Source organism: Enhydra lutris, unplaced genomic scaffold (genome assembly GCF_002288905.1).
Source record: "Enhydra lutris kenyoni isolate GAN:26980312 unplaced genomic scaffold, ASM228890v2 scaffoldscaffold24, whole genome shotgun sequence".
Lineage (NCBI taxonomy): Eukaryota > Metazoa > Chordata > Mammalia > Carnivora > Mustelidae > Enhydra > Enhydra lutris.
The window spans coordinates 1,579,827-1,606,653 of record NW_019154108.1 but is presented as its reverse complement, the minus strand read 5'-3'; the positions used below and the strand labels follow the sequence as shown (position 1 = coordinate 1,606,653).

Here is a 26,827-nt window from a genome sequence, read left to right as displayed (position 1 = left end):
CACTGATGGTATCTTAGGACACTTCATTGGCTTGATTTTTTTAGGATTTTGGAACTGGGATGTCATTGAAAAGTGGTATTTGTTAAATGTTTGATGTCACAGGGAGTAAGATTCTTTCATTGCATTTCATAATAATCCATTTCTCTTCTCCTAGATGGTTGTTACAGGCCACAGAACTTGACCCTGTTTAGAATTATGTAGTTTTACATGGGAGAGTGGTTAAATAACTCCGTTATATTGGATTTGACCCATTGAATGGATACTTTCTGTAATAGTGACTTCTGTGTCATTTGGACTTCAGTCCTTTGCAGTCTGAAGGACTGAGATTTGAGTTCTGACTTATTTCTTTGGTGTGTAACCTCGGACCAGTGTTCACATTTTTTGAGCTTTACTGTCTTTGTCCATGAAATAGGGATACTGCCTACATTGTTGCGAGCATAAAATGAGATCACGTCAAGAGCCTGCTACTTAGTCGGTACTCTAAGAAATTAATGATGACCATTAATCACAATAACAACAATAATTTTTAGAGTTTGAATGTCACTGATTTATTAAATATTCTGATACTGCTTTCCCATTGTCTGAGGAGTAGGACAGGCAGTTCATTCTAGCAGAATAGATGGTGAGAAGCCAAGCAGAATATCCCTGATTTGTTTATCTACTATTTTAGGAGAGATTCTTGTTCACTAATATTCATTGGAATTTGAGAACAGATTGAGCAGCTGATGTAGGAGATATTTTCTTTGCTTCACATAATTTGAAGAACACTGTCTACCTTTTACACCCTTTATATTCTTTTTGACATGCATCCAAATTCAACATATTTTATATCCCACAAAATAGTGTTGTTTATTTATTATTCATTAATAAGACATTGTTATTTTGCATGCCTATTATTTACTTAGATTTACCCAGATAACCATTATTTTTCAGCCCTGTCTTTAACTCCTTGAGTTATCTGGTATCATTTTCCATTTTTCTATGGAACTGCCTTTAGAATTTCTTTGAATGCAGGTACCATGGTAATATATTTTCTCTTTTTGCTTATCTAGAAATGTCTTTATTTCACCTTTATCTTTTGGAGGAAATTTTTTTGCTAGTTAGAGAATGGTAAGTTAGAGTTATTTTTCATTCTTGAATTTCCAGTTAAAAAAATAGATGCCCACTCTCTGCTGAAATTCTTCATCTTGATTTTTTTTATGCCATCCTTATTACTTTGAAGCCTTTGTCAGGTAATAAGGAGGCTGCTGGTGAATCTGTCTTTATTGTCTGTTTCTTCTCTTGGTTCTCTTTCTTGGATCTGGTCATCTGTTCCTGCGGTTGAGGACGCTGTGGAGAGGCAGGGAGCCAGGATGGGGCGATGTCCCCGCGGTACGGTCAAGGACTAACACAAAACTTGTGAACTTTGTGAGGGTCAGTTGGCCCTTGGGTTTGGCCGCGCCGCCGCCGTGTGGTTCTCCAGGAATGACCGCGGAAGGTCGCAGCGTTTACCAGAGCGTCGTCCTCAGTGGGTCTGGACGATCGTTTCTCTCCTCCGGCGCCGTGAGGCCGCTGAAGGCCGTGGGACAAGCGCAGATCAGAACCCACTCCTCCTCAGGGTCTTTGTCCCTCAAACCTGGGCTGCTTCGGCGGCCCCCAGTCCAGTTTTCGTCTTCACGTCCCTGCGAAGTCGTCACAAGCTCCGCTCGCTTCTCTGCGTCTTGGCGGCGGCCTCTGGCAGCTGCTGCCGCTTCTCAGTCTCTTGCGCGGGTCGGTGAGATGCCGCGCATGCGCTCGGCGCGCGTGGGGGCGGAGGGCCTGGGGCTGCCCGCGAGGCTCCTGCCTGCGCGCCTCCTGCGGCGGGAGAGGCTCTCAGCGGCCTCAGACGGACGATTCCTCACGTCTCAGTTTGCTGGTTGTTCTCGCCTCGTTCGCCAGCAGCTACTTTGTCAGTCAGAAACCGTAGCTCCTCCGTTATCTCCTCCGTAGAGCGCACGGTGCAGCGTCGCGCTGCCTGCGTCCGAGTTAAGCCGTGGCTCCTGCGCTGCGCGGAGAAGCGAAGTGCCGAGCTTCGCTGGTTTCCCTTCACCTCCCGGTCGTACCCTGGACCTTCCGTTGGACGAGTCGTTCCTTCCGTTTCAGGGTTGTGTTTACTTAGGTCAGTGAGGGCGGTGTTTCAGTGATGTCTTTGAGGAAATGAGTATTTTCATATGGATAGTGAAAAATGAAGTAAGCGACGAATATTTCAGTTTTATATTAAAAGCGGACCGTAATGCTAGAATGCACAGTGAAGCCTAAACCTTAAAAAGCTGTATTTGTAAGAATGTGAAAAAAAAAGTGTGTGAAGAAAGGCCTTCACGAATGTCTCTTACTTCACCTTTATTTCCCCTTAACTAATAAGCATTATTGAAATGTGTATTTTTGGATGATTATGGGAAAAATAGTGTCTTAAAACTATCTACAGTACAGTTTATGAGTATAATCATCAAGTATAGACAGCTTCTACCATGAGAATTTATAAGTGGATTATTGACATAAAAGGATCCTACCCATAGATCTGAACTAAAGAATCAGGTGTTTGATTTAGAATTAGGACCAAAACTCCTAATTCCTTTCTTCCTTATATGCCCTTTATGTCCTCCTTATTGCAATGAAGGACCTTGGGGCCAAGGTATTTTTAACAACATGTACGATTGGAAGTCCTGCTGGATAATCAAGGAAAGAAGATCTGTCTTTGACTAGTTTTTTTCATTTTATCTTGTGCAGGAGGCATAGACCTCCAGCTAGAGGGGGCTTTCGTAGCCGGGGCCCCCCCTCCTGTGCTCTAAGTCCTCCGTGGCTTTCGCCCGTGAGACCTGCTTCCCAAGGCTGCTCCTAGCCGGCCCCGAGGGGAGCGGGGAGGCTTGAGCAGGCTGGTCCCTGGAAGTCATGGACCTCTCGAGGGCTCGTTGGCTCTAGTTCTACCTGCTGGTCCTGCTGATCCTTCCGTAGGTTACACAGCAGTCCGGGGTGAAGCCTTTCTCTCCCTCTCTCCTTCTCTGTGGTTTGTCTTACTGTCTGTATCCCTCCCCACTTCCTCTCATAGGAATCTCCTGGACAGGAGTAGAATTCTGGCAGATTTAATCCTGTCCTGGTGTCTGCTTCCCGGAGGGCCTCGACCAACACGCGGAGAGTAGCGTCTCAGTTTTGTTCTCCTGGCGAGTTTATTGTCAGTTTATACGTAAATTTGCTTTCAGAAGCCTGAATTATTACAGGAGACAGACCAGGAGCTCATGTTCTAAAAAACTGTTAATTTACTCAGGGTGATTGGATGGTTGTGAAGTATTAGGCAGTTCATATGTCATCATTGAGAAAACTAAGGACATTTAACGGAAAGTAGAAGGAAATATTTCCGGGGGTCTGCTGATAAGTAATATATTGTTGAAAGCAGCATAGTAAATAAGTAATAACAGATTTATTTTAGTTACAAATATTTGGTAGGCCTTGCTTTCAACTTACATGATTTATACAAGAGAGCTTATATTTTATGTTAATGGTAAAATTCTTCTTTCTTTGCAGAATCATGATGAAAGATTCGTTTTCATTGCAGAGTGGTATGATCCAAATGCTTCACTTTTTCGACGTTATGAACTTTTATTTTACCCAGGGGACGGGTCTGTTGAAATGGTAAATAAACCTTTTTTTCCCTTTAAAGTTAGCAAAGGGAGTGAAGTGGGATGAGGAAGAAGAGTAGGACTGCCTTCTGTGTACTTGCCCTTGAGAATATGTATATATGTTTCTTCTTTTTTTAATGGGAATTCTTTTGTAATTCCAATACAAGAAGATAACTTCGTGCCTTTATCTTTATTGTCAAGTAGTAATTAGTATTTTTGATTGGGAAACTGAAGTAGGATTATTCATGTTTTAGATTAAGCAATAGTCAATAAGTGAATGTCATAGATAAAGATTATCATGGTCCTAAATATGTTGCCATTATTGAAAGCTGTTACCTCTACAACAAGTCAAATTGAAGATCAGGTTAAGAGAGTCCCACTTGTTTCTTTTTGTCTCTTAATTGGCAACCATTTTACAGGTAGATCTCTTTGGTATTGGCATTCTGTGTAGGGAAGAAAGCAAAAATTTGGAATTTTTCTGGGATTTCATAAGCACTAATTTGCTGAAACATTTGGCAATATATTCATGGTTTTTTAAAGTATTAAATTTGTAATAAGTTTTTGTGTTATTACTAGATTGGACTAGGAAATACAGAAGTTATAAAAGAAATTATGATTTGTAACAAAAATGAAACCATGTAAGCTATGTTTAATAAAGCAGAATTAAGAATCATTTCTAATTTACAGTAAGAGTAACACTGTCTGTTGATACTTATGTGTCTTACTGTGTTGTTTTTGTTCCAGCATGATGTGAAGAATCACCGCACCTTTTTAAAGCGGACCAAATACGACGATCTTCACTTGGAGGATTTATTTATAGGCAACAAAGTGAATGTCTTTTCTCGACAGCTGGTGCTGATCGACTATGGGGATCAATATACAGCTCGCCAACTGGGCAGCAGGAAAGAAAAGTGAGAAAATCCTTTCTTCATTTTTTTTTTTTTTTTTTTTTAAGATTTTACTTATTTATTTGACCAAGAGTCAGAGAGAGCACAAGCAGCAGGCAGAGGGAGAGGGAGAAGCAGGCTCCGTGCAGATCAGGGAGCCCATGCAGGACTCGATCCCAGGACCCTGGGATCATGACCTGAGCCAAAGGCAGACGCTTAACGACTGAGCCACTCAGGCGCCCCTGTTTTCTTCATTCTTAAAACATTGTATGTCTTAGTGCAGAAGACTAATTTCTTGTTTCTCTCTTGTGTTTGTATAGTATCAGTACTTTTCCAATTCAGTGTGAGGACGTTGTTAGGATTTTGAGGAGTAGATTCAGCGATTGGCTCTTCACTCAGATGACAAAGCGAGAGTCTTAGGTGATGATTATTTTCTGGAGCAAAAAATACAGACTTTTTATATGTCTTCATCTTTCTTTGTAAGATGCATTTAACTGGGAACTGAGAATGTTGGAACATAGATAGTATTGGTGTATAGGATAAACCTGGCTTATGGGGAAAAAATAGTGAGTGGCAGAGCAGGGAAAGCCCTGTGAAGGTATTTGAGATGGATCCTGAAAGAGGAATTGGATTTTTTAAAAATTATTTTTATTAACATATAATGTATTATTAGCCCCAGGGGTACAGGTCTGTGAATCATCAGGTTTACACACTTCACAGCACTCAACGTAGCACAGACCCTCCCCAGTGTACATCACCCAGACACCCCATCCCTCCCCCCGACCCACCCTCAGTTTCTTGAGATTAAGAGTCTCTTATGTTTGTCTCCCTCCTGATCCCATCTTGTTTCATTTTTCCCTTCCCTACCCCCATGGCCCCCACATCCTGCCTCTCAAATTCCTCATATCAGGGAGATCATATGATAATTGTCTTTCTCTGATTGACTTATTTCGCTCAGCATAATACCCTCTAGTTCCATTCACATTGTTGCAAATGGCAAGATTTCGTCTCTTCTGATGGCTGCATAGTGCTGCATAGTATTCCATCGTGTATATACATCACATCTTCTTTCTCCATTCATCTGCTGATGGACATCTAGGCTCTTTCCCTTGTTTGGCTGTTGTGGACATTGCTATTATAAATAATGAATTGTTTTTTTAACCGGTTAGATCAAGAGTAGGAATGTTGGTCACAGGAATATGTATAAGCCGGGGTTCGAAGGCAGAAAGTTGTATGTCATGTACTGGGAAGAGCCCATTGTTCTGTGACTGGCTTGGTGGTTAAATTAAAAAAAAAAAAAACTTTGATTAGTAAAATAGCCTGAATTAGGATGGTAGCAGTAGGTATGAAGAGGAAGAAATGTGCAAGATTGACAGAAGCAGAGGAATAGCAGTCATGGGCAGCACTCAGTGATGACTTACTATTATTACATCAGGCATGGTGTTCAAGTGATCTGTATGGGTTGAGTCCCGTGACAACCTAATGAAAAAGGTGCTATTATGATTAGCTCCACTTTGCAGATGAGAGAGTTGAGGCTTGGAGGAGATGTTAACTAGCTTGCTTAAGGGCAAGAGGAAGGGCAAGAAAAAGCCCACAGTCCAGTGTGAGTTAAAAATAGGAGGATTCAGTCATAGGAGAATGGAGGGGACCTGGAAAATGGTTGCCCTCTTCCTGCCTCAATCCATTTGCATGTCTTTGGGCCCCCAGCACATCTCCTTACACGTTACAAGTACTGTATCTGTGTTGGTCCAGTGAATCAGTGGATAACAATTTAAAACTCATTGTCTACTCTTGCCTTTTTAAAAAATTTCCTCCCTGTTTATAGATGATGACCTTTGATCTAGTTGACCAAGGTGTTTTTGTGTAGATTGTAACGAATGTTGCCCATTCTTGAGCTTTATACACAGACCTAACATGTGCCTGATAAATATTGCCCAAATGAAGAGAGAATGATTGCTACAAAAACAATAAAAAAGTTATATAGTTATGATACACAGAAACTTGTCTTGTTCACAACTGTGTCCCTAAAGACCGTAATCGTGATGCCTCAAACAATCAGTTATTCACAGGGACCGCCCCGCAAAAAAGTGCTGAACGAATGAGTGAATTGGTTTACATCACTGAGAATAGTTCTGCCTGGAGGAAGAGATGGAGGCTGGCTGGCCTCCCCAGCTTCCCCCTCCGCTCCCACGGCGCGCTGCCCGTCCTGTGATGCAGAGACGCCGTACCCCGGTGCCTCCCCATGGCCGTGTCTCTAGTCTTTTCCCCATATCGTCAGGGCTGCGTTTCTCCACCTGAGTTCTGGTTTAGAACAGACACAGAGAATGTGGGAGACGCAGCAGAAAATCAGTCTGTACTGACAACGGTTACTTTTTACTAATGTTTTTCCTCTGAATATCAATATTCAGTATTACTAAGGTGGCATTTTAATTTTCAATCTCTGCATTTATTAGTTTGCAGTCTTCTGAGGCTAGAATGACTGTATTTGAATTGAAATTTACTTCCGTTGTCATCTTTTTCGGCTTCAGTTTCTGTGGCTTATATATTGTCTTGTCTTGGGAGATTCCTTGCATTGTGGAGTGATTGTTGTGTAAGTAAAAGTAGGGACCACTGGTGGAAGGTAAGGCTCTCTGTATATAAAGCTCCAAATACCATTTAATTTGATTGGGGAAAAAAAAACCAAAAACCTGTCCAACTGTCTTTTGAGGTCTACCACCAAAATAAGGAGCTGATGTGTAATATCTGAGTAATTCCATTAGTATTACTCTTCCTGTGACTTCTTTACAAGCCCCTCGTAGCCCTTTTTACCAGTTCTTTAGAATTCTCAAGGTGGCTTTGTGCTCATTGTGGATATTAGTACACAGGTGGTGGTGGATTGGGATGTGGTGAATGCCTCATTAAAAAAATACTCCCAGAATAACTCAGAAATAGGGAAGAAATTTGAATGTTAGATAAGTAGAACTCTTCCATTGTTATGAGATCTAATGGTGAAAGTCTACGGGATTAAGGAAACATTCACCATAATTCCTTTATTTGCAAGTAATAAATATAGCTTTAATTTTTTTGATCACATGCTGTATGCGGGGGGCTGTGATAGGCACTTTTCATATGAGTCTCAGTTCAAGACTACGTTAAATTTTCATTTAAACTAGCAAAAGTAAATGAATTAGAGAGGTAGGGCTAATAGTATGACCCAATCAAAATAAAATAATAATGCCTGTAGGAATTACAATTTGTGTGTATGTATATATACTTTATTTATTTACTTATTTTGGGAGGGTGGTGGAGCAGAGGCCCAGGGAGAGAGAGAATTTCTCTCAAGCAGACTCCACACTGAGTGTAGAGCCTGACCTCATCACCCTAAGATGATGACCTGAGCCGAGTCAGGAGTCGGATGCTTAACTGATGGAGCCCCCCCCAGGCGCCCCAAGATATTAATTCTGTCTAAAGTGAATGTCACTGATTCTATTTTATAGAACAGTTAAGTAACTTGGCCACAGCCATAGAGCTAGAAAGTCAAGAGAACCAGTAAGCCTTGTTGCATTTGGCTCACACTCATTCTCTGTTAAGCCTTTAATACGCTGGTAGATATTGTTGAATGGGACTGATTTCAAAAGAGGAGGAACTGAAGAATGTGAAGACAGATTTTAAATATTTGGCCTTTATAGATATAATTAATAAATATAATATGATATAATAAATTAATGAACACATATTCAGTATTCTATTTTTACTGACTTAAACTGTTCCACCATTTTTTTCCCACCATTTTCTCTTTTGATTCTTCATTTTCTCTTTTGATTCTTTGATTCTTTACTAGCCCTGCATGTGGGCTAGTAAATCCAGCAACCATTTGGCTGATTTAAATAAACTTCAGAATTCAAGTTTAAAAAATCTAGTTTCATTTAAATGACCAAAAAAGTAGGCATATGGTGAAATAAATACATGTACGTCTCTCATAATCCTATAGAAATAACCTGTATGTAATAATTATAACTTAGTCTTGTTCTCAGTGTGTACAGTATCAAGGGTAATTTATGAAATCAAGACACTCCTGTTGTGGTCCTCATACTCCGCTCCTCTCTTTACATCGAAAGAAATAGTAGGAGACAAAAGTAAAACCGATCTCTTTGGGCCCATCAGCTCATTTTGAGGCAGTTATGCAGATCACTCAGTATAATTCCGTTCAGCTCTCAGACCAGCCTTGGCTTTCCAATTCCCCTAGACTATCGACTTATGACATTTGACTCACATTTCTACTTCTTTTTTTAAATCTCTTTTTTGAGTTATAATTGACATTAAAAAGTTGGTTGAGCATCTGCCTTCGGCTCAGGTCATGATCCTGGAGTCCTGGGATCGAGCCCCACATCGGGCTCCCTGCTCTGTGGGGAGTCTGCTTCTTCCTTGGAACCTCTCGGCGCTCATGCTCTCTCTCTCAAATAAATAAATAAAATCTTAAAAAAAAAAAACACAGTATTAAAAAAAAAAGTTGCAGCTGTTCAATGCATATGGCTCAATGACTTTGAAGAGAAGTCTACACTATAAAACTCTTACCACAATAAGGATATAAGTCAGTCTGTCACCTCTGAAAATTTTCTCCTGTTCTCTTTATTAACTTTTTATATCGGATTTTTTTTTGTGTGTGTGTGTGGTAACAGCCCTTAACATACAATTTACTCTTTTAGCTAATTTTAAATCTTTTCTCTCTTGTTAAAGCTTCTCAGATCAGGGACGCCTGGCTGGCTTAGTCAGTTAAGCGTCTGCCGTGGGCTTGGGTCATGAACCTGGGGTCCTTGGATCGAGTCCTGCATCAGGCTCCCTGCTAAGTGGGGGGGGGTCTGTTTCTCCTTCTGCCTACCGTTGTACATTTTTTCAGTTGTTTTTGTGAACCCAATGACTCATTATTATTGTTCTATATAATCAGTTAACAATTAGACTTCACCACTTTTGGCCTTTACTAGTAGTAGTATTTTTAATTTTAGACATTCTGTTTGGATTTATTTTACTTTTTAAAAAAGATTTTATTTATTTATTTGACACAGAGAGAGAGATCACAAGTAGGCAGAGAGGCAGGCAGAGAGAGAGGAGGAAGCAGGCTCCTCGCTGAGCAGAGAGCCCGATGCGGGGCTTGATCCCAGGACCCTGGGACCACGACCTGAGCTGAAGGCAGAGGCTTTAACCCACTGAGCCACCCAGGCACCCCAGAATTGTTTTATTTTTGCTTAAATTAAAATTTCCCTTAGAGTTGTTCACTGGTAGAGAGCTCTTTCAGCTGAAAATGTCCTTATTTCACTTATATTCTTGAAACTACCCTCATATGTATGTCATATTTTTTTGTTTCTCTGTGCTTTATTCTGAATTTGTTCAAAATTCTTCCATCTAGTCTTGCATCTAGTCTTCTGTCAGACCATTTGGTGCTTATTTTCATTTTTGTATTTTTATCCCTCGCTATTCTAACAGATTCTTTTTCGAATCTGAGTACCCATGGTCGATAGCTTAGACTTCCCAGTTGCCTGATACTTGCCGCTTCCTTCTCAGTCCTGCCTTCAGCCGTGGTCCGCGTGGCCATTGTGCGGTCCGCGTTGGGTTGCAGTGCCAGTAGCTGAGCTGCGTGCAGGGCTTTCTGTCTTGTGCTGTGTCTTCTGGTTCTCCCTCATGTTGGTCTTTCTCACGTGTGTGTGTGTGCAGATTGTCATGTGTCTGTGTGTACGTGGACGTGTATATGGGTGTGATATGTGTGTGTTTGTGTTTGCATATGTGTATGAACAACTTCGTGAAGGGTGAAGTGACCTTCTGGGGTGGAATTGTGTTTGCGTTGGAGTGTTGCCTGGCGACAGTGATCTGGTTGACATTACCCGAGTGAAAACTGGGAAGTTCCCAGGCTACCTTAGTGATGTGACCTTGGGCTGTCAGGCCAGGCAAGGCCTGCGGCTTTCTGATTCCCCCTTAGGGTGTAGCCTTTGGTCCTAAGTAAATAATAGGGAGAATCCTGTTGGGTTTTCTTCCCCTTTCCCGGTGATGTGGTACAGATTAAAGTTCGGATTATCCAGACGGAGGCAATGCTGGCAAGGTTGACGCAACTTCCCTTCTCATTTGTCTGGGTCTCCATTTTTTGTTCACTTTCATACTCATAATTGTTTAGTGTCTAGTCAATTTATTTTTGCTTTAAAAATATTTTAAAAATATCTTACCTACTGTTTTTCGTTTTCAGTGGAAGGATTGCTCTGAACCACTTTGCCATTGTTGCCGGTCGAAAGCTCTGGCTCAGTGAGGTTTCCTCCAAACCACAGGTGCCTGTCTGAGGCTATTTTCCAGATTTCCAGGGGGCAAACACATGCTTTATGCTTGTAAAGAAAACCTAAAAGAAACCACAAATTTGGCTTTGGGTTGATGTTTTTAAAATGGGTTTTTAATATGCTTAAGGCCAATATGCATAACTTTTGAAATCTTTACATCAATTAATATAGATTGAAGTTTACAAATCTATTCGTTTAGGCAGGTAACGTTCAGAGTCTCCAGCGCTGTGCCGTCTAGGCTGTTTGTGATACAGCGTCTTTAACCTGGACACATCTGCTGCAGTTTTTGCCTGGAGCCTTTTGGTGGAGGAACATATTTTCGCCTATGAAAACTCTTATTTTGCAGAATTCTCTGTTCTGAGTTGGCAAAGGGTGGCCAAACTCTTTTCTCACTCTCCTTTGCTAAGAAGCTGTAAAGTAAAAGAACGGTTTTATGTATATATATACATTTTTTCTTTTGAGAGCATCTCCTGCGGACACCATCCACTGGGCGCTCCATGGCAGGTGAGACGATTGCTATGTGGCAGGTCCTCACAGTGGGGGCTCCCAGTGACTCACACCTCCTGGGATCCACGCCCTGTCCAGTCCCTTCTCACATCGACTCTGGCCTTGACTGTGTGCCTTGCATTGGCCAGAGGGATGTCAGCAAATGTGTCTCAAGGGGATGCGTGATAAGTGTTTGCACGTCGGACTCAACGTGGCTGCCCCTGAGGAAGCCTGGTGTGACCTCCTAAGGGTGAGAGCCCACAAGGAGAAAGAAGCCGCTGTCCCAGCTGCCGCACTATCCACACGCAGCTGTGTGAGTCGTCCTCGGTGAAACCGCTGCCCGGCCACCTCAGAACCTAAAGAAATTGCCGTTTTAGGCCACTACATTTTGGGATGGTTTTTTCCCTGGACAGAGAACAGGTTCTCAACTCAAGTTTGGCAGCTCGTCAATCAAAAATCAGTGCTTCCGGGAGGAGTGATGTTGGGAAAGGAAAGGTTGCTTTGTGTAGTGTGCTGGCAACCTGGGAAGATGGTGGACGAATGTCTCAGAGCCCATCTTCCCTGTCCAGCGAAGGCGTGGAAATGGTGGGGCTGACGTGTGAGAAGCAGGTGCCCAAGCGGTTAGTTGTGTGTCGACGTGAGACATGACCCTGAACAGACTTGCTGGCATCAGTGGCGGCTGTTTTCAAGTGTGGTCAGGCCTTATCTGCCGGGAAAGTCTGGTCCTTCACTTCTCAAGGCCATTGGTCTGCAAATCTCTGGGAAAGTAGGTTAGTCCTGCTGCAGCCCGAGGGACTTGGGTCCGCACATGGGAGCAGGAGGCGTGGAGCACGTGAACCCTTCCACAGGCTGCAGTGTTGTAGCTTGTTATGCCACAGCAGAGGACACTGGTCCTTTTGTTTCTTTACGTGCTGTCTTCTCTTTTAAGTGACACACGTAACTCTGCAAGCCCGTCTTCCTTTCTGTACAGAATATACTTTAATTATTATTTACCGAACAGTTAAGCAGTGAGGCGATGATAGGCAGACTTATTTAGAGTAATGACTCCCCGTCATCAGCCCTTTGCCTCCCGTAGGCATGTAAAGAGAAAACGAAATTGCACTTTAGATTAAGCTTTGTCGGTTTTGTATTTTCCACGTTGGTTCTTGTTCATAGAAATTGGTGACGGCTGATGTGTTGTATATTTTCTTTAAGAGCTGTGGTTCGCAAAGATTCTTCCAGAGTTTAGCATAAGTAATACATGGGTCAGTTTGGTTTATGGGTATAACGTGTCATAATGTGGGTTAAAAAGTGAAGAGTTTTCATTGTATATGAGGGTGATATGAGTATACTGTGTTATAATGTGAGCTAAAAAGTGAAGACTTTTCTCTTTGATGAAGCCATATAATATGAAATACAGTGACTCGTTTGCTTCAAAATAAAGGAAAGGATTGTTGGCACAGCTTGTAATAAATTGAGATGAACTTTTATTATTTAAATGTTTTAAAAACCAGCCATGAGTTAACGGGAATTATTATAGCTTTGCCGTATCCTCAGTCAGACTTGCCTCGTGGGTGAAAGAAACCAGCTGTGAGAAGGCTGGCGCGCTTCTTAGCCGGAGCCCTTGACCTCATGCCTGTGTGTCAGAATGACTGAAAACGAAGGAAGGAAAGTGGTGGCAGTTCTTTATCATAATTTTGCATGTCCTATACACTGAGTTACTCGAACTCATCTGATTTTTATCTGATATTTGCAAATACTACACTTGAGGATTTTGTGATTATGATACTCGGAGTGACGTTATTTGTGGTATGGAAAGAGTGCAGACCTAGGAGTCTGTGAGCTGGGTGTTCTGTCCTGAAGGTGCCACTGACTAGCTGTGTGACCTTGGTGTCACTCTTTGGGCCTGGTTACCTCATCAGTAAAGTGAGACCATTCAGGTGATCTCCATCTCCAAAAATCTTTTGGGGCTTCAGAGTGGGAAGAGTGCTTGGCTCTGATGAGTCCTCTTAGAGGAAAGTGTGATTTGAAAAGTTAGCATGCTGCTTGCTCTCTAAATATGTTGCCAGGTAAGAAGACATTTGGGTCTTTGTGCAACCCTTGTGCGATGCTTGGGTGTTAAAGGAAGAATTTCTTTCCAGATCAGTGATGAACTGACTGCTTCGCTTGTATTTGTTAAAGTCCAAGAGACCAAAAATCAAGTTCATAATATATTAAATGCAGTTTTTAAAAAAGATTTGTCCTCTTTTATAAACTGTGTTCTAAGAAATAGAAATTTTATTTATTTTTTTTATTTTTTATTTTTTTTTTTTTAAAGATTTTATTTATTTATTTGACAGAGAGATCACAAGCAGGCAGAGAGGCAGGCAGAGAGAGAGGAGGAAGCAGGCTCCCCGCTGAGCAGAGAGCCCGATGCGGGGCTCGATCCCAGGACTCTGAGATCATGACCTGAGCCGAAGGCAGCAGCTTAACCCACTGAGCCACCCAGGCGCCCCAAGAAATAGAAATTTTAAATGTTTTATAATGTGGAGTTGTTTTCTAACGTGGAGGCCAAGAGCAGCATGCCCCAAAATGTGCCACTTTGACATACCAATTATTTAAAATAAAAGTCACTTTAAAAACAGTCAGTGCAAGGACACCCAGACTCTCTTCTGTCCCCCTGATGCAGGAAGTAAATCTCCCATAGGGAAGGTGTTCTCCCTGTTCTAAGTAGTAAAAAAGACATCCTTATCTCCAGAGATAGAAACTTTAAAGCCAACCAAACTTTAGAAGCAAACCTTGTTACTTTCTTTCTAATCTACTACCTCCGTCAAAATTGTTTAGAATTATTTACTAATTAAAGCTTCCAATCATTTCTTTTTAAAAAATATTTTATTTTTCATTGATCTCTGTACCCAATGTGGGGCTCAAACTCACAATTGTGAGATTGCGAGGTCTCATGCTCTACTGACTGAACCAGTCAGGCTCCCCACATCTGTTTCCTTTATCCTGTCAATCCCTCACAAATTTATTGTCTCTTTGTCCAGGAAGTATAAAAACTGACATTTTGGGGGGCTCCTGGGTGGCTCAGTTGTTAGGCGTCAGCCTTCAGCTCAGGTCATGGTCTCAGAGTCCTGGGATCGAGCCCCGCATTGGGCTCTCTGCTCAGCAGGGAGCCTGTTCCCCCCTCCCCCCCCCCCCCCCGCTACTCTGCCTACCTGTGATCTCTCTCTCTGTGTCAAATAAATAAATAAAATCTTTAAACAAACAAAAAAAAACAAAGAAAACCTTGCCAGTTTTGGTCATTTATTTGGGTCTCAGTTTCATTACTGGGCCTCCATGCCACATAATAAAACTTTGGCTTTTTCTTCTGTTAATCTGTCTCATGTAAATTTAATTCTTTGTCCACTTAGAACTGCTTGAAGGATACAGGAAGAATTTTTCTTTCCCTACATTAATTAGGACGTATTAAATATGACAATTTTAACTTTTTTCCCCTTAAACTTTTATTATTATTTTTAGATTGGGTACCTAATTTTTATTTCCCTGGGAAAAATAGTAAGCTTACTTTAAGTTTTTCAGATACCTTTTATATACTTTTTAAAATAATTTATTTTGATGTTTGATGATCTAGAATGATTGTTAAGGAAACTACCACTGCTTGGGAATTGTAAGTAAAAACTGAACTATTTTTATTTTCAAACTTATTCTTTGTTGTTTATTTCCATACAGAACGTTGGCTCTGATTAAACCCGAGGCAGTATCGAAAGCTGGAGAAATAATTGAAATGATAAACAAAGCTGGGTTTACTATAACCAAACTCAAAATGATGATGCTTTCAAGGTAATTTTTGGATCATTTTCAGTTATGTAAAGTCTAGTCCTTGTTTTTTTTCTTTTTTTTTTAAATCATCTTTTATCTTTCGTCACATTGTTTAAAATGAAAAACCTGTCCCTGGTGAAGAACAGAATAGTAAACTTACTAGAACAAGAAAGTAGTAAGACACCGGGTAATTAGATTCATCGATGATGGCTGACTCCAAGCAGGTAACCAATAAACCATTATGTACTGTCTTCTGTAACCCCACTGGCTTCTATAGCACCGATGCCTGGTAATCGTAATCTCTTCTTACTGTCGAACACACTGTATAAAAGTGGTAGAAAAGGGAATGGAGGTTGGAGTATTTCTCTTTGACAAGGGAGTGTTACGGTTGAGATGACCAAGAGCGGCGCATCTGGAAAAGGCTGCGTGGAGCTCCTCGCCGTGTATGTCATGGGAGACGATGCTGTTTACTGCTCTGAAAAGCGATCCGTCCCCTGGGAGCGGGCCCTCCTGGGTTATTCAGGGATTTACCTATAGGAGCGGCGTTGGTGGAGCGTCGGGAGAACTGCTGCCGCGCTGTGCTTATGTTGCTCCACGGGGGGTTTCTGTTGATTTGGGGCCGGGGGGGCTTCTCCAGCTCCCCTGGGTGTGTGAGACTCTGTGGGGCCGTTGCAGGTACGGCCCGTGGGCAGGGCTGGTGCTGGTGGGTCTCCAGCACGGCTTTCCTGAGCCCGATCCCTCGAAACCTTAACAGAAAACCTTCCGTTTTACCCCACGCGCACATATATTTAATTTGAGTTTTTGCCTGTGTCAAGCCTTCAGTTTGCATATTTTCCAGAAAGGCGGGGGCTTGCGTTTCCGAGCCGGAGCGCATGTGAGGGCACCTTCTGGGCGTGGGACTCGGGCTGCCTTACTCCGTACTTCATTTTCTTCATCTGCGAGATGGAGAGTGTGACGGCCTGTGTCGTGAAGCTGCCGTGGGGTCCAGTGAGTCTGATGTATGCAAAGTAGTTGAAAAACCCCAGCACCTAGTAAGTGTACATGCATGTTAGCTGTTGTTAGTAGCGGTAATACTGGTGATATTATTTAGTGAAACTGAGGTCATGACCCTTTGTAAACAGTTAAATTTGTCTTATTTCTGTGTATATCAAGGAAGCTTGCTCTCATAGCAGCATGGAACTGGATTCTAGAGATATGACTTCGAATGGTTCTCGTGAGATTAGAAATTGTTTGTCTCTACACTGCTGGTGCTTGATGAATTTGGCGTCAAGCTCCCCAAGATAAAGATGCCCGAGAAAACTTAATTGGCTCCTTGATGTTTTTACAGCACCTCATATGCCTCTGTTAGTTTTACGGTCAGGCGTTGGGTTCTGCACGCTGTGAAAGCTAGTCAGTCAGCCTTCTCCTCTTGCGTGGACGCCAGGCAGAAGATGCGGAGCACTTGAGCCGGAGACAGGGACTTTATCTGGGGGCAGCAAGCACCCAGATAAAGCGCATCGTGCTTAGGTTGGCTCTCCCTGCCTGTGCGTCCTGTGGGAACGACGTGGTGTGGGTCCGGGTGTGTGCTGTGTGCGGAGTTGGTTGCATCCCAGCCGAGGAGCTTGAACTTGGGCTGTCCGCTGCTTCATCAGCGAGCGGTACACGGGGCTTCTCTCTGTGCTGAAGAGACACCACCTCATCCCTCAGCAGCTGCTCATTGTAAACATAACTCTGGGGAAAAGGTAGGAGAAAGGGCAGTCGGGCCCTTGGATTCTTGGCATAACCAGTGAGACAGGCCAGGAGGGGTGGGAGGCCTGGGAGGGGTGTCTCCCAGCGTTTAAGTCTTTGAGGAGATTGTTTGCCCAAATGTCAGTTCCTCCGTCACGACGGTATCCAAAGGCAGCAGCGGAGTCCCAGCTGACTCCGTAGTCCCAGAGCTGGGCTTAGCGCCTGACTCCAAGGGGCACTAAGTAAACATTTCATGAAAGCATTAATGGATAAATCTTTGTGAGAGGATTGTTTCTTTATAAAAACACAGCAAGACATAACAATGACAAAAACCTCCTTTAAGTGGTGATGCACTTGTTACTATTTCTCTCCATCTCAGCTTTTTTTTTTTTTTAAAGATTTTATTTATTTATTTGACAGAGAGAGATCATAAGTAGGCAGAGAGGCAGGCAGAGAGAGAGAGGAGGAAGCAGGCTCCCTGCCAAGCAGAGAGCCCGATGTGGGGCTCGATCCCAGGACCCTGAGATCATGACCTGAGCCGAAAGCAGAGGCTTAACCCACTGAGCCACCCAGGTGCCCCTCCATCTCAGCTTTTTAAGGGAAGAATTAGGTAAGGATGATGGGAGGAATTCATGATTCATTCTTGGTTTCCATTTTGAATGTTGAATAGAGAGAATTATGGGGTCAGTGACATGTAAGAAGGAAACAAACACTTTTAATAATTGAGATCTTTCTTTTCATCAGTATTAAAGATTATGATTTTTTTGTCTTTTTTAGTAGCCCAGTTGTGTTGAAAAGTTTAGAACTGGTTGTTTCGGTCCTCTTGCTGCTAACTCTTAGAATGCTCCTATATGAATTTTTCAGACATTTGGTTTTACCTCATTTTAGACTATAATATAATAATATATCCTTTTTTTGTGTGTGTGAATTCTTCTCCTGGCCCTCTGTAGTTGGTAACAGAAAGGACAAAAACAGTCAGAGATTTGCAACCAGAGATTTGGGTTGAAATCCCCCTGGTCCAAGTTATGTGATCATGCTGAACTTTATTATTTTCATAGGTACAATGTAGGCAATCATACCTATTTTAACATATTATTGTGAGAATAAATAATTTAGTGCTGGCAGAATAGGTCCTAGAAAGATGAGTTTTTGTCCAGTCTCATTTCTAGGGACAAATTTTATTTATCATATTTGCATAGTATACTTTCATAATCCTTTCATCACCAAAGAAAATACTTCAGTACCTTTGGTTTGAATAAGAGTGTGTCCTGTTACAGTTTATTATGTGAATTCATTTTGTAGTATGGCCCAGAGATTTTAAAACCTTGCATACTAAATTATCACGCTTGGAAGGATAATCCTTTGCTAGAGGACATGTTAACTTCTCTGATGTTTTCAAAAGTCGTTGTTGTTGACATATTTGTCACATATTGTGAACTCAATTTAAAGCCTTTAAAACTGTCCCAGTTTGAGAGAGACCTGATTTGATTAAAATAAAAAGCTGTTCAGACTTTTCAGCTAATCAATTTAAAGTCCATTATCCTTTCAGTGGCTCTGTAGATATCTTTAGTGAAAAATATAGATTCACGAGGTAAATCCCTATTGCCCTTCAAATTCTGAATATCTCTGTATTACCCCCTTTTTTTGGTGATGTCAGTTAAAGCATTGGTTTTTAATACATTAGTAACCGATACGAATACAGTGATATGCTTAATTTGTCAAGCAGATTTTAAAACATAAGCTCTAAGAGAGAAAACTGTAACTATTTTTTTTTTGTCTAGTTCAAATGTGAGGAAAACTGTAACTATTAAATTAAAATTCTAACCTGCCCTTTCAAGTTTAAAACCTGAAGAAGAAAATGATAAATTTTAAATTTGAAGATGGCTTTGCATTCTTTTATGTAACTTATTTATCTCTAAAGAACAAATAATTCTTATTGGTCAAATGTTAAACTATGTTTCAAGAATGTGAAAGATGCTGGTGCAAAGGAAGACAGTAGATATGAGCATGAGCAGAAGAGTAAGTAGTACCCTTTACGCTCATTGTAATTTTACATCTTAATAGATACTCAGGGAGCAAAAAACTTGAACAGTGGGAGGGTTTGAGCAGAATACTTGGTGAAAAGTCACTAGTCAGTTACATGTAGATCAAATAGAGTGTTTCATCTTTTTTTTTTTTTTTTTTTTTTTTTAAGATTTTATTTATTTATTTATTTGACAGAGAGAGATCACAAGTAGATGGAGAGGCAGGCAGAGAGAGAGAGAGAGAGAGGGAAGCAGGTTTCCTGCTGAGCAGAGAACCCGATGCGGGACTCGATCCCAGGACCCTGAGATCATGACCTGAGCCGAAGGCAGCGGCTTAACCCACTGAGCCACCCAGGCGCCCCGAGTGTTTCATCTTTATTCTATTAATGCAAGCTACAAGATTTTAGTCAAGTAATTTTTTAAATATAATTTTTAACTGTTGTCATTTTGGTTATTTTATAGGAAAGAAGCAATGGATTTTCATGTAGACCATCAATCAAGGCCCTTTTTAAAGTAGGTGCTGAATTTGGGGCAAGTGATTTACAATGGAGGATATCCTAAAATACTAAAGAATTGTACTTTTGTAATTCAGAAACTTGTGACATGGAAAGCATCTGTCAAAAAGATCATAGCAACATCTTATAACAGTAGAGAACTATTTTCTATGAATTGTTTTTTCTGTCCTTTTATTAGATCAGAATTTTATTTTTTAAGATTTTATTTATCCATTTGAGAAAGAATGAGAGAGACAGAGTGAGAGGCAGGGAAGGTCAGAGGGAGAAGCAGACTCCCCGCTGTTCAAGGAACCTGATGCAGGACTCAATCCCAGGACCCTGGGATCATGACCCAAGCCGAAGGCAGATGCCTAACGGATGCCTAACGGACTGAGCCACCCGGGCACCCCTAGATTAGAATTTTAATTTTATTATTAGATGTCTTAAATTTTAATCAGAAGTAAATAGGATGATTTGTTTAAATTATAAAAGGTATAGCATTGTTTTTAGATTTCAGTAGATTAAAATAGAGTGATAGTTATATTTTATGTTGAGTATTTTTTAAAGGTTTTTAAAAAAAATTTAATTTAATTTTTCTTTTCAGTGTTCCAAAATTCATTGTTTATGCACCACACCCAGTGCTCCATGCAATCCATGCCCTCCTTAATACCCACCACCAGGCTCACCCAACCCCCCACCCCGCTCCCCTCCAAAACCCTCAGCTTGTTTCTCAGAGTCCACAGTCTCTTATGGTTCGTCCCTCCTCTGACTTCCCCCAACTGATTTTTCCTTGAGTAATCTCTACACCCAACATGGGGCTCAAACTCACAGCTCTTCTGACTGAGCCAGCCCCGTGTTCCTGGGTTGGGAGTTTTAGTTGTGCTCTTGTATACATAAGAATGTATACATTCTTGTATACATAAAACAATGTTCACAGAACCCTTATTCTTTTTTTAAGGATTTTATTTATTTATTTGAGAGAGAGAGAGAATGAGAGAGAACATGAGAGGCGAGAGGTCAGCGGGAGAAGCAGACTCCCTGCTGAGCGGGGAGCCCCATCTGGGACTCGATCCGGGGACTCCAGGATTGTGACCTGAGCCAAAGGCAGTCGCTTAACCAACTGGGCCACCCAGGTGCCCCCACAGAGCCCTTATCAACTAATATTTTTGTTCCTTGAAGTAGAGCAACTAATATGTGTTAGAAATTGAACTTATGTTCTAAATATTTGGGATATATTTAAATTTAAGTGAATATTGTGAAGTATATATTACTGTTGACAAAGAAGTGCTTACATTTCTAATAAAGAATATTAGGCCACTATACTAAACATGCTATTTGGTATCCTGCATTTGATAGTGTTTCTTTTAACATGTGTATGAGAAAATTATTATGTTAGATTCCTTTAAATCAGGAAGTATAAAATATTCCCAAGCCTTGTTAGAGTATCTACTTTTCTTTCTTTCTTTTTAAAATTATGCATATTTAATTAAGATGGAATAGGCATAAACCATATTAAAGAAAAAAACCAGGCTAAAGTGTCACTTCCATTTTGTAGGGAGGGATCAGGAAGTGGAACAAATTACCTGGGAAACATCCTCCGACCACCCCAAAGTAGTGAGGGTACAGAATGCTAAAGACAAAATTAGGTAACATTCCACGTAATCTACACATGAATAAAGGGAGTTAGAAGTTTATCCTATTTGGTATAAGATCTTTTACATTTAATATATAGTGAGTCATTTCTCAGAAAGTAATACCAGTAAGTTTTAGAAGAAAGGAATTTCCATTGCACAATTGGCGAGAGACTCTCAGACACAGCTGGGCTGTAGCTGTGTGTGCCCTTACGTCGTTTAACACAGAGATGCAGTTTGGGTTTTAGAAATCAGCAATAGTTGTATTTCGGCTTTTATTCTAGATGCTTAGTCACCTCAGTTGAAGCCTGTTAAGTAAATGTAGTTACAATTAAATGACGACCAACACCAGCTCTAGCAACCTACGTACACTGTATCATGCTTACACAGGATGCAAGCACTTAATTGGTGGCTTACACGCACACGTGCACACACACACACAGAGAACTAAAAACCCATCAAAAGCAGTCATTGTCCGTGTACTGTGGTTACACATTAAAAATGCAGTTATGCCATAGAACTAAAGTACTGTGAACAGCACGACTTGATATGTAAGATAACGGTGACTGGTTCTAACACAGAGCTACGCCTGTATCAGTCATTCTACTCATAATGGCTTGTAAAAGCATCGGGTTTCCAGTAGAGGAGCTACTCTATGAAAATCAGTAATCTGTCCAAGGTTTCCCTCTGTAAAACCAGGATGAGGCTGCAGTGTTCTTGGAGTGTGAACAAGACACCCAACCAAGACAGTAAGATTCCCTGCGTAATGTAAGATAGAAACATCTTCATGCAGCATATGCTTTCTGGCTTCTAGAAAGCTTCACGTGCATAATATAAAGTCAAATTGCCCAAGAAGTAGACTGGAGTTCAGTGAGGCTTCCGTTGTACCATGACCTTAACCTCAGGAAATGTGTGATCCGTCAGGCTTTTCGTAGAGCTTGGTGCCATCCGTTTGATATGCTCAGAAATAAAAGCAGGCATGAGTCATGGTAATTGCCGTCTCAGACGCTGACGGTGTGTCTGCCACTGGAGCACCCTTCAGCCCAATGACATTCTGCCCGTTGACTTCACAGATGTGACGTTCTGTGAGAAGACCATTTCTGGCTGCAGAACTGTCTTTCACTGTGGAGGCGATCTTCCCATCTTTAAAGATAAAGCCAACATGTCCAGTCCCATCCTCATGCATGGTGACTGTCCGACAAAGGGCCTGTCACGAACAGTCCTAGTAATTGCTCTCCAAAAGCCCGTTTGGGCACCTCGTGTGCTTTACCAGCGCTCCAGCCCACACACTGGCCCCACCGATCTGGAGTACTTGGTCCCCAATCTCAGACCAACCAGTGAGGCTGGAGAATTTGCCTGGACCGGCTGAACAAATATGCCATTATCTACTGATTTAAGCCCGAGCCCAGTTTTTCCATCTTGATCCTTATACAAAATGACTTCACGAGTCCCTTGCTTCATTCCTGCTCTACGAGTTCCAACATCATTATCAGTCACAGGAGCCAACATAGGGTTCAGACCGGAAGGTCTCGCCGCCAGCTGCCCCTGACCTGGTGCTCCAGGGCCCAGGGCCATAGGTGCACGGATTTGTTCTTCACTTAAACTCAGGCCCATGTACTGGGAGAGCTCCAGGTACAGTCTAGGATAGAGATTTCCGTCTCGAGAGATGGGAGCAGAAGCTTCAGACAAAATTGCTGGGTTGCCAGGGTTTGCAGAAAAGGCAGTTTGAGCCTGAATGACTTTGTCTACCTTCAGGTCTTCAAGAGATGGCACAGAGACATTTTTGCAGGATTATTGTAGGCCACAAGGACCCGCTCACTGCCGTTGCCACCCCGCCACCTCTGGTAACTGGCATGGACTTCCCAAAATATCTAATTTTCTTGGAAATGATTCTTTATCATAGTCCTGCTTTGTGTTGGTAGCATATATTTCAGCACCTAGTTTAATGTCTTATATGTGACTAGTGTGCAGTAAATTATTAAATGGATGAATTAACTAGTTTTCTGGTGTTAGGTAAGATGCAATGGAAGATGTAGCTCTAGGGTTGGGAATAGTCTCATGAAGCATTCCCAGGATTTTTTATAGTTGGGCACAATAGTCACTGCATTATTACATGCCACACTCATAGGCCTATTCTGTGTGTCTGAGAATTCTGTATTAACAGGACATTACCTGTTTCCCGGAAGCAAGGTTATTGTTGAGTATTTTGATTTCTAGTAGGTAATTGGTAAGTGCTTATTGAATGGATAAACATGAGTTTGTTCCCTTGATTTTGGTTCCTTAAGTCTATTTTTTTTTTCCTGCTAAGGCCTAGCATAGTATGTATGAAGAGGTCATTTAGGCCTGTTAGGATGGAGAATATGAATACTTCTTTGTACATACTACTTTTTTAGAAATCCTCTTCAAAATGAATTGACGTGATTTAAAAAGTGAGTATGGAAGGGAGTCAATGAAGGAAGGAAGTATGTGCTTTTCTCCAGGATGGTCCTGTCCTCTCATAGTTCGGATGAGAGAGAAACACAGGCTTGCTTTAGAAAGGATTCTGTCCCTGCCTAACACAGTGGGAGGAATGGTGTTCCTTTCTTCACCGCTGGACTTGTCACTGCTGCCTTGTGCACATACAGTCGTGGCAAAGGAAACGAGCAGCTGCTTTCCATGGCTTGGGCTACTGTGACTCCAAGCTGGATTTTTAATCAAGAACCTGTGTGTATTCTTTAATAACTTGAGATAAGAATATCTCAGAGTAGCTTTTATAGTAATAAGAGCATGTTTTTTCAAGGCCTGTTAATTCCTGTTTTTTCTTTATCACTAGACCAACTCTGTGTTTATTGACTGAAAATCTCCCTCCATTCTTTGAATTTTAATCTACACAAAAATACATTCTTACTGTAAATATAAGACCACTCTCATAATTTTCTATATTACGAAATCTTATGTGACTGCCATGGTAAACCACATGAAAATAAAAAGGAAGATCCTTCTTTATCTTTCAGAACAACAGAAGAAGGAATAATCAGTTGACCAGTAATATGCATTTTAAGTCAATGAAGTCGTCTTAAATTCAATGACACACTGATTTATTTTTTTATTTTTTATTTTTTATTTATTTTTTTGCTAACGGTAAATGATTTGACAACACTAGTGTTTTATAGTAACTCAGGTTACCACAAGACACTCAATTTATGAAAACTTTATCTTGCTCAGGCAGAATTCACTATATCCAATAGTTTGAGAGACAGATTGACAGAAAAATGAAGCCAGTCAAGCTTTTACCTGTTTTGTAGTGAGCTGATCCAGTTTATTACAAGTGGTCCTGTCATCGCCATGGAGATTTTAAGAGATGACGCTATATGTGAGTGGAAAAGACTGCTTGGACCCGCGAACTCCGGGATGGCTCGTACGGATGCTCCCGAAAGCCTGAGAGCTCTCTTTGGAACCGATGGCATAAGAAATGCAGCTCATGGCCCTGATTCTTTTGCTTCAGCTGCCAGGGTAAGGTGTTTTAAAAATCTTTTAATTCTGGTTTTTTTTTTTGTTTTGTTTTTTTGTTTTGGTTAAATGTTTTATGTCAGAGTAAAACTCTTCTGTCATTGCTGTCCTCGGGCAGGTTTTACGGCTGATCTAAGAGTAGAGAAAACCTTTGACCCTTTGCCTAGGATTAAATAGTGGTTCAGTAATGTCTCTTTTGTGAACTGGTAACCTGGTCATGGCCAAGGTAAGTCTTCTCCAGTTAAAATACTCATGATCCCAGTTTACGTTCAAAGCCACTTAACTTTCTCAGGCTCATCAGTGTTTGAATTACTGACTTCATGTGAGACCAGTTGATGGATAGTCAATATTCAGAAAGAAACATCATTTCATATGTTTTAACTCAGACCTAACAGCATCTTCAAGTTTAGCATCCTTTTCTTTTCCTATAGAGAGCTAGTGTTTATGAAACAGTCTTTGTTCTTCCTACAGTTACTTATTTTAAATGCATAAAGGGGCGCCTGGGTGGCACAGTCATTTAGACGACTGTTCTCAAAGCAGTAAGCCAGTGCGACCCTTTTAAATGCTGAGTCAAACATGTCAGTCCTCTACTTCAAACCCTGCAGAGTTAGCTACCATCATCCTTTCTCCTGAAGAGATGTCTCAGACATATTTGTTTCTATTTTGTACACTTAAATTTTTTAGCTCTTTCTGACATTTGTCCCTGAAATATCCCATTGTTATGAAGCCTTAGGGATATACCTTCTCTTGACTCTCGTCTTGGGAAGAGTGAGTGTTGTGGATGTCATGTTAGTGACTAGTTATCAGAGACAAACACTCTGGCTGGAGCTCACAGCACGCACAAGGAAACAAGGGCAGTGCATGGAAAAGAAAAGTCGAAGAACATCACACAAGCATCCTCAAATAGTCTCTCCTTGATCTTCAATTCCCATTTGTTACTGTTTAATCCTTTTTCTTCCATATCCAGACTGTATTCACAATTTTCGCTTCCTCAGTTACCTTTGACTACTCATGGAGAGCAGTCACTACAATCTGGCTTCCTCCTTTCATTCCACTGGAATCGTTTTGGCTAAGATAATAAATGTCATCTTAATTACAAAATCCAAGGAAAATTGTTCATTTCTTTTGTATCTTTCCAGTTAAAATCCTAGCAGAGTTTTTCATGAAACTTAATGAAATTCTTGCATAGAAGAACCAAAAGAGCAAAGGGAATTTTGAAGGGGAAGAAGTAGTGGTGATAGGATGACTAATTTATACAACTAGAAGCTTTTTATAAAGCTTTAGTAGGAAAAGCAGTGTGAGATGACATGGGAGTAGACAAGTGTGTCAGTGTCGTAGCCCAAGTGCTCAGGAAATTACCCACAAGTAATGAGAACTTGGGGGGTTATAAGTCAATGGGCAAGCGATAGACTGATGAATCAGAAATTGTACTAGATAATTTTATGTGGAAAAAATTAACTAATTAGTTAATTCTGTGTGTAGGGTTTCCCTTAGAGTTTCAGACTCAGACTCAAACGGTGCATCCCAAACTGAACTGTTTATAACTTACCAAACTATTCCTTTTGTGTTCTGCATATCATTAGCAAAGAAACTTGAGACCAGTAAATCTACTTCTGCCTCCTTTTTTTTTTTTTTTTTAAGATTTTCTTTATTTATTTGACACAGAGAGAGAGAGAGAGAGAGAGAGAGAGAGAGAGCCAGCACAAGTATGGGGAGTGGGAGAGAGAGGGAGAAGCAGATTTCCTGCTAGACAGGGAGCCTGATATGGGGCTTGATCCCAGGACCCTGGGATCATAACCTGAACCAAAGGCAGATGCTTAACTGACTGAACTACCCAGGCGCCCTGCTTCTGCTTCCTTTTTCCCCTACATCTAATGAGTAAAAAGTTGTATAGATTTACCGTCTAAGTGTTTTCTTCAATTCTCTCCTTTTCTTTCATTCCAGCTCTCACTGTTCTAGCTGTGACCTGGGCTGCTGCAACCGCTCTGGTTCAGACTTTCTCCCTCAAATTCCTCTTCCACATAGGTTTCAGAGCAAACTGTCTAAAGAATCTGATCTGACCATTTCACAGCTCTACTAGAAATGTCCCAGAGGACTGCATTCCCCCCAGAATCAAGTTCCAGCTCCTTAACATGTTTTATGAAAATGCTCTGAATGCTAGCGTCTTCTCCAGTCCATATCCTGCCTCTTCCTCTTCAGACTGGTTTTCTCGCTTTCTTGGTTTTACTCTTTCTACCCTCTGCTTTGGCATGCCATCTCTCCCTTTACCCAGGTAGTTTTATTGGCCCTTTAAAACTTTGCTCAGAATTCTTTATATATTACGGATACAGATTTTTTATGCAGAGATATGATTGGCAAATATTTTCTCACAGTGTGTTGTTTGCATTTTTATTCTCTTTAC

The 26,827-nt window shown here is 41.2% G+C and overlaps 1 protein-coding gene and 1 pseudogene across 1 annotated transcript in view; one reads left to right on the top strand and one right to left on the bottom strand.

The window, feature by feature from the left end:
• Positions 1-26,827, top strand: part of LOC111150876 (NME/NM23 family member 7) — a 272,144-nt gene that overhangs the window by 46,321 nt on the left and 198,996 nt on the right. Inside the window, exons 2-6 of the mRNA XM_022508544.1 lie at positions 3,538-3,645; positions 4,377-4,543; positions 14,992-15,102; positions 19,275-19,325; positions 24,222-24,429. Of these exons, the coding sequence (XP_022364252.1) occupies positions 3,538-3,645; positions 4,377-4,543; positions 14,992-15,102; positions 19,275-19,325; positions 24,222-24,429 (645 nt within the window). The remainder of the gene's footprint in view (positions 1-3,537; positions 3,646-4,376; positions 4,544-14,991; positions 15,103-19,274; positions 19,326-24,221; positions 24,430-26,827) is intronic.
• Positions 21,805-23,594, bottom strand: LOC111150767 (annotated as a pseudogene).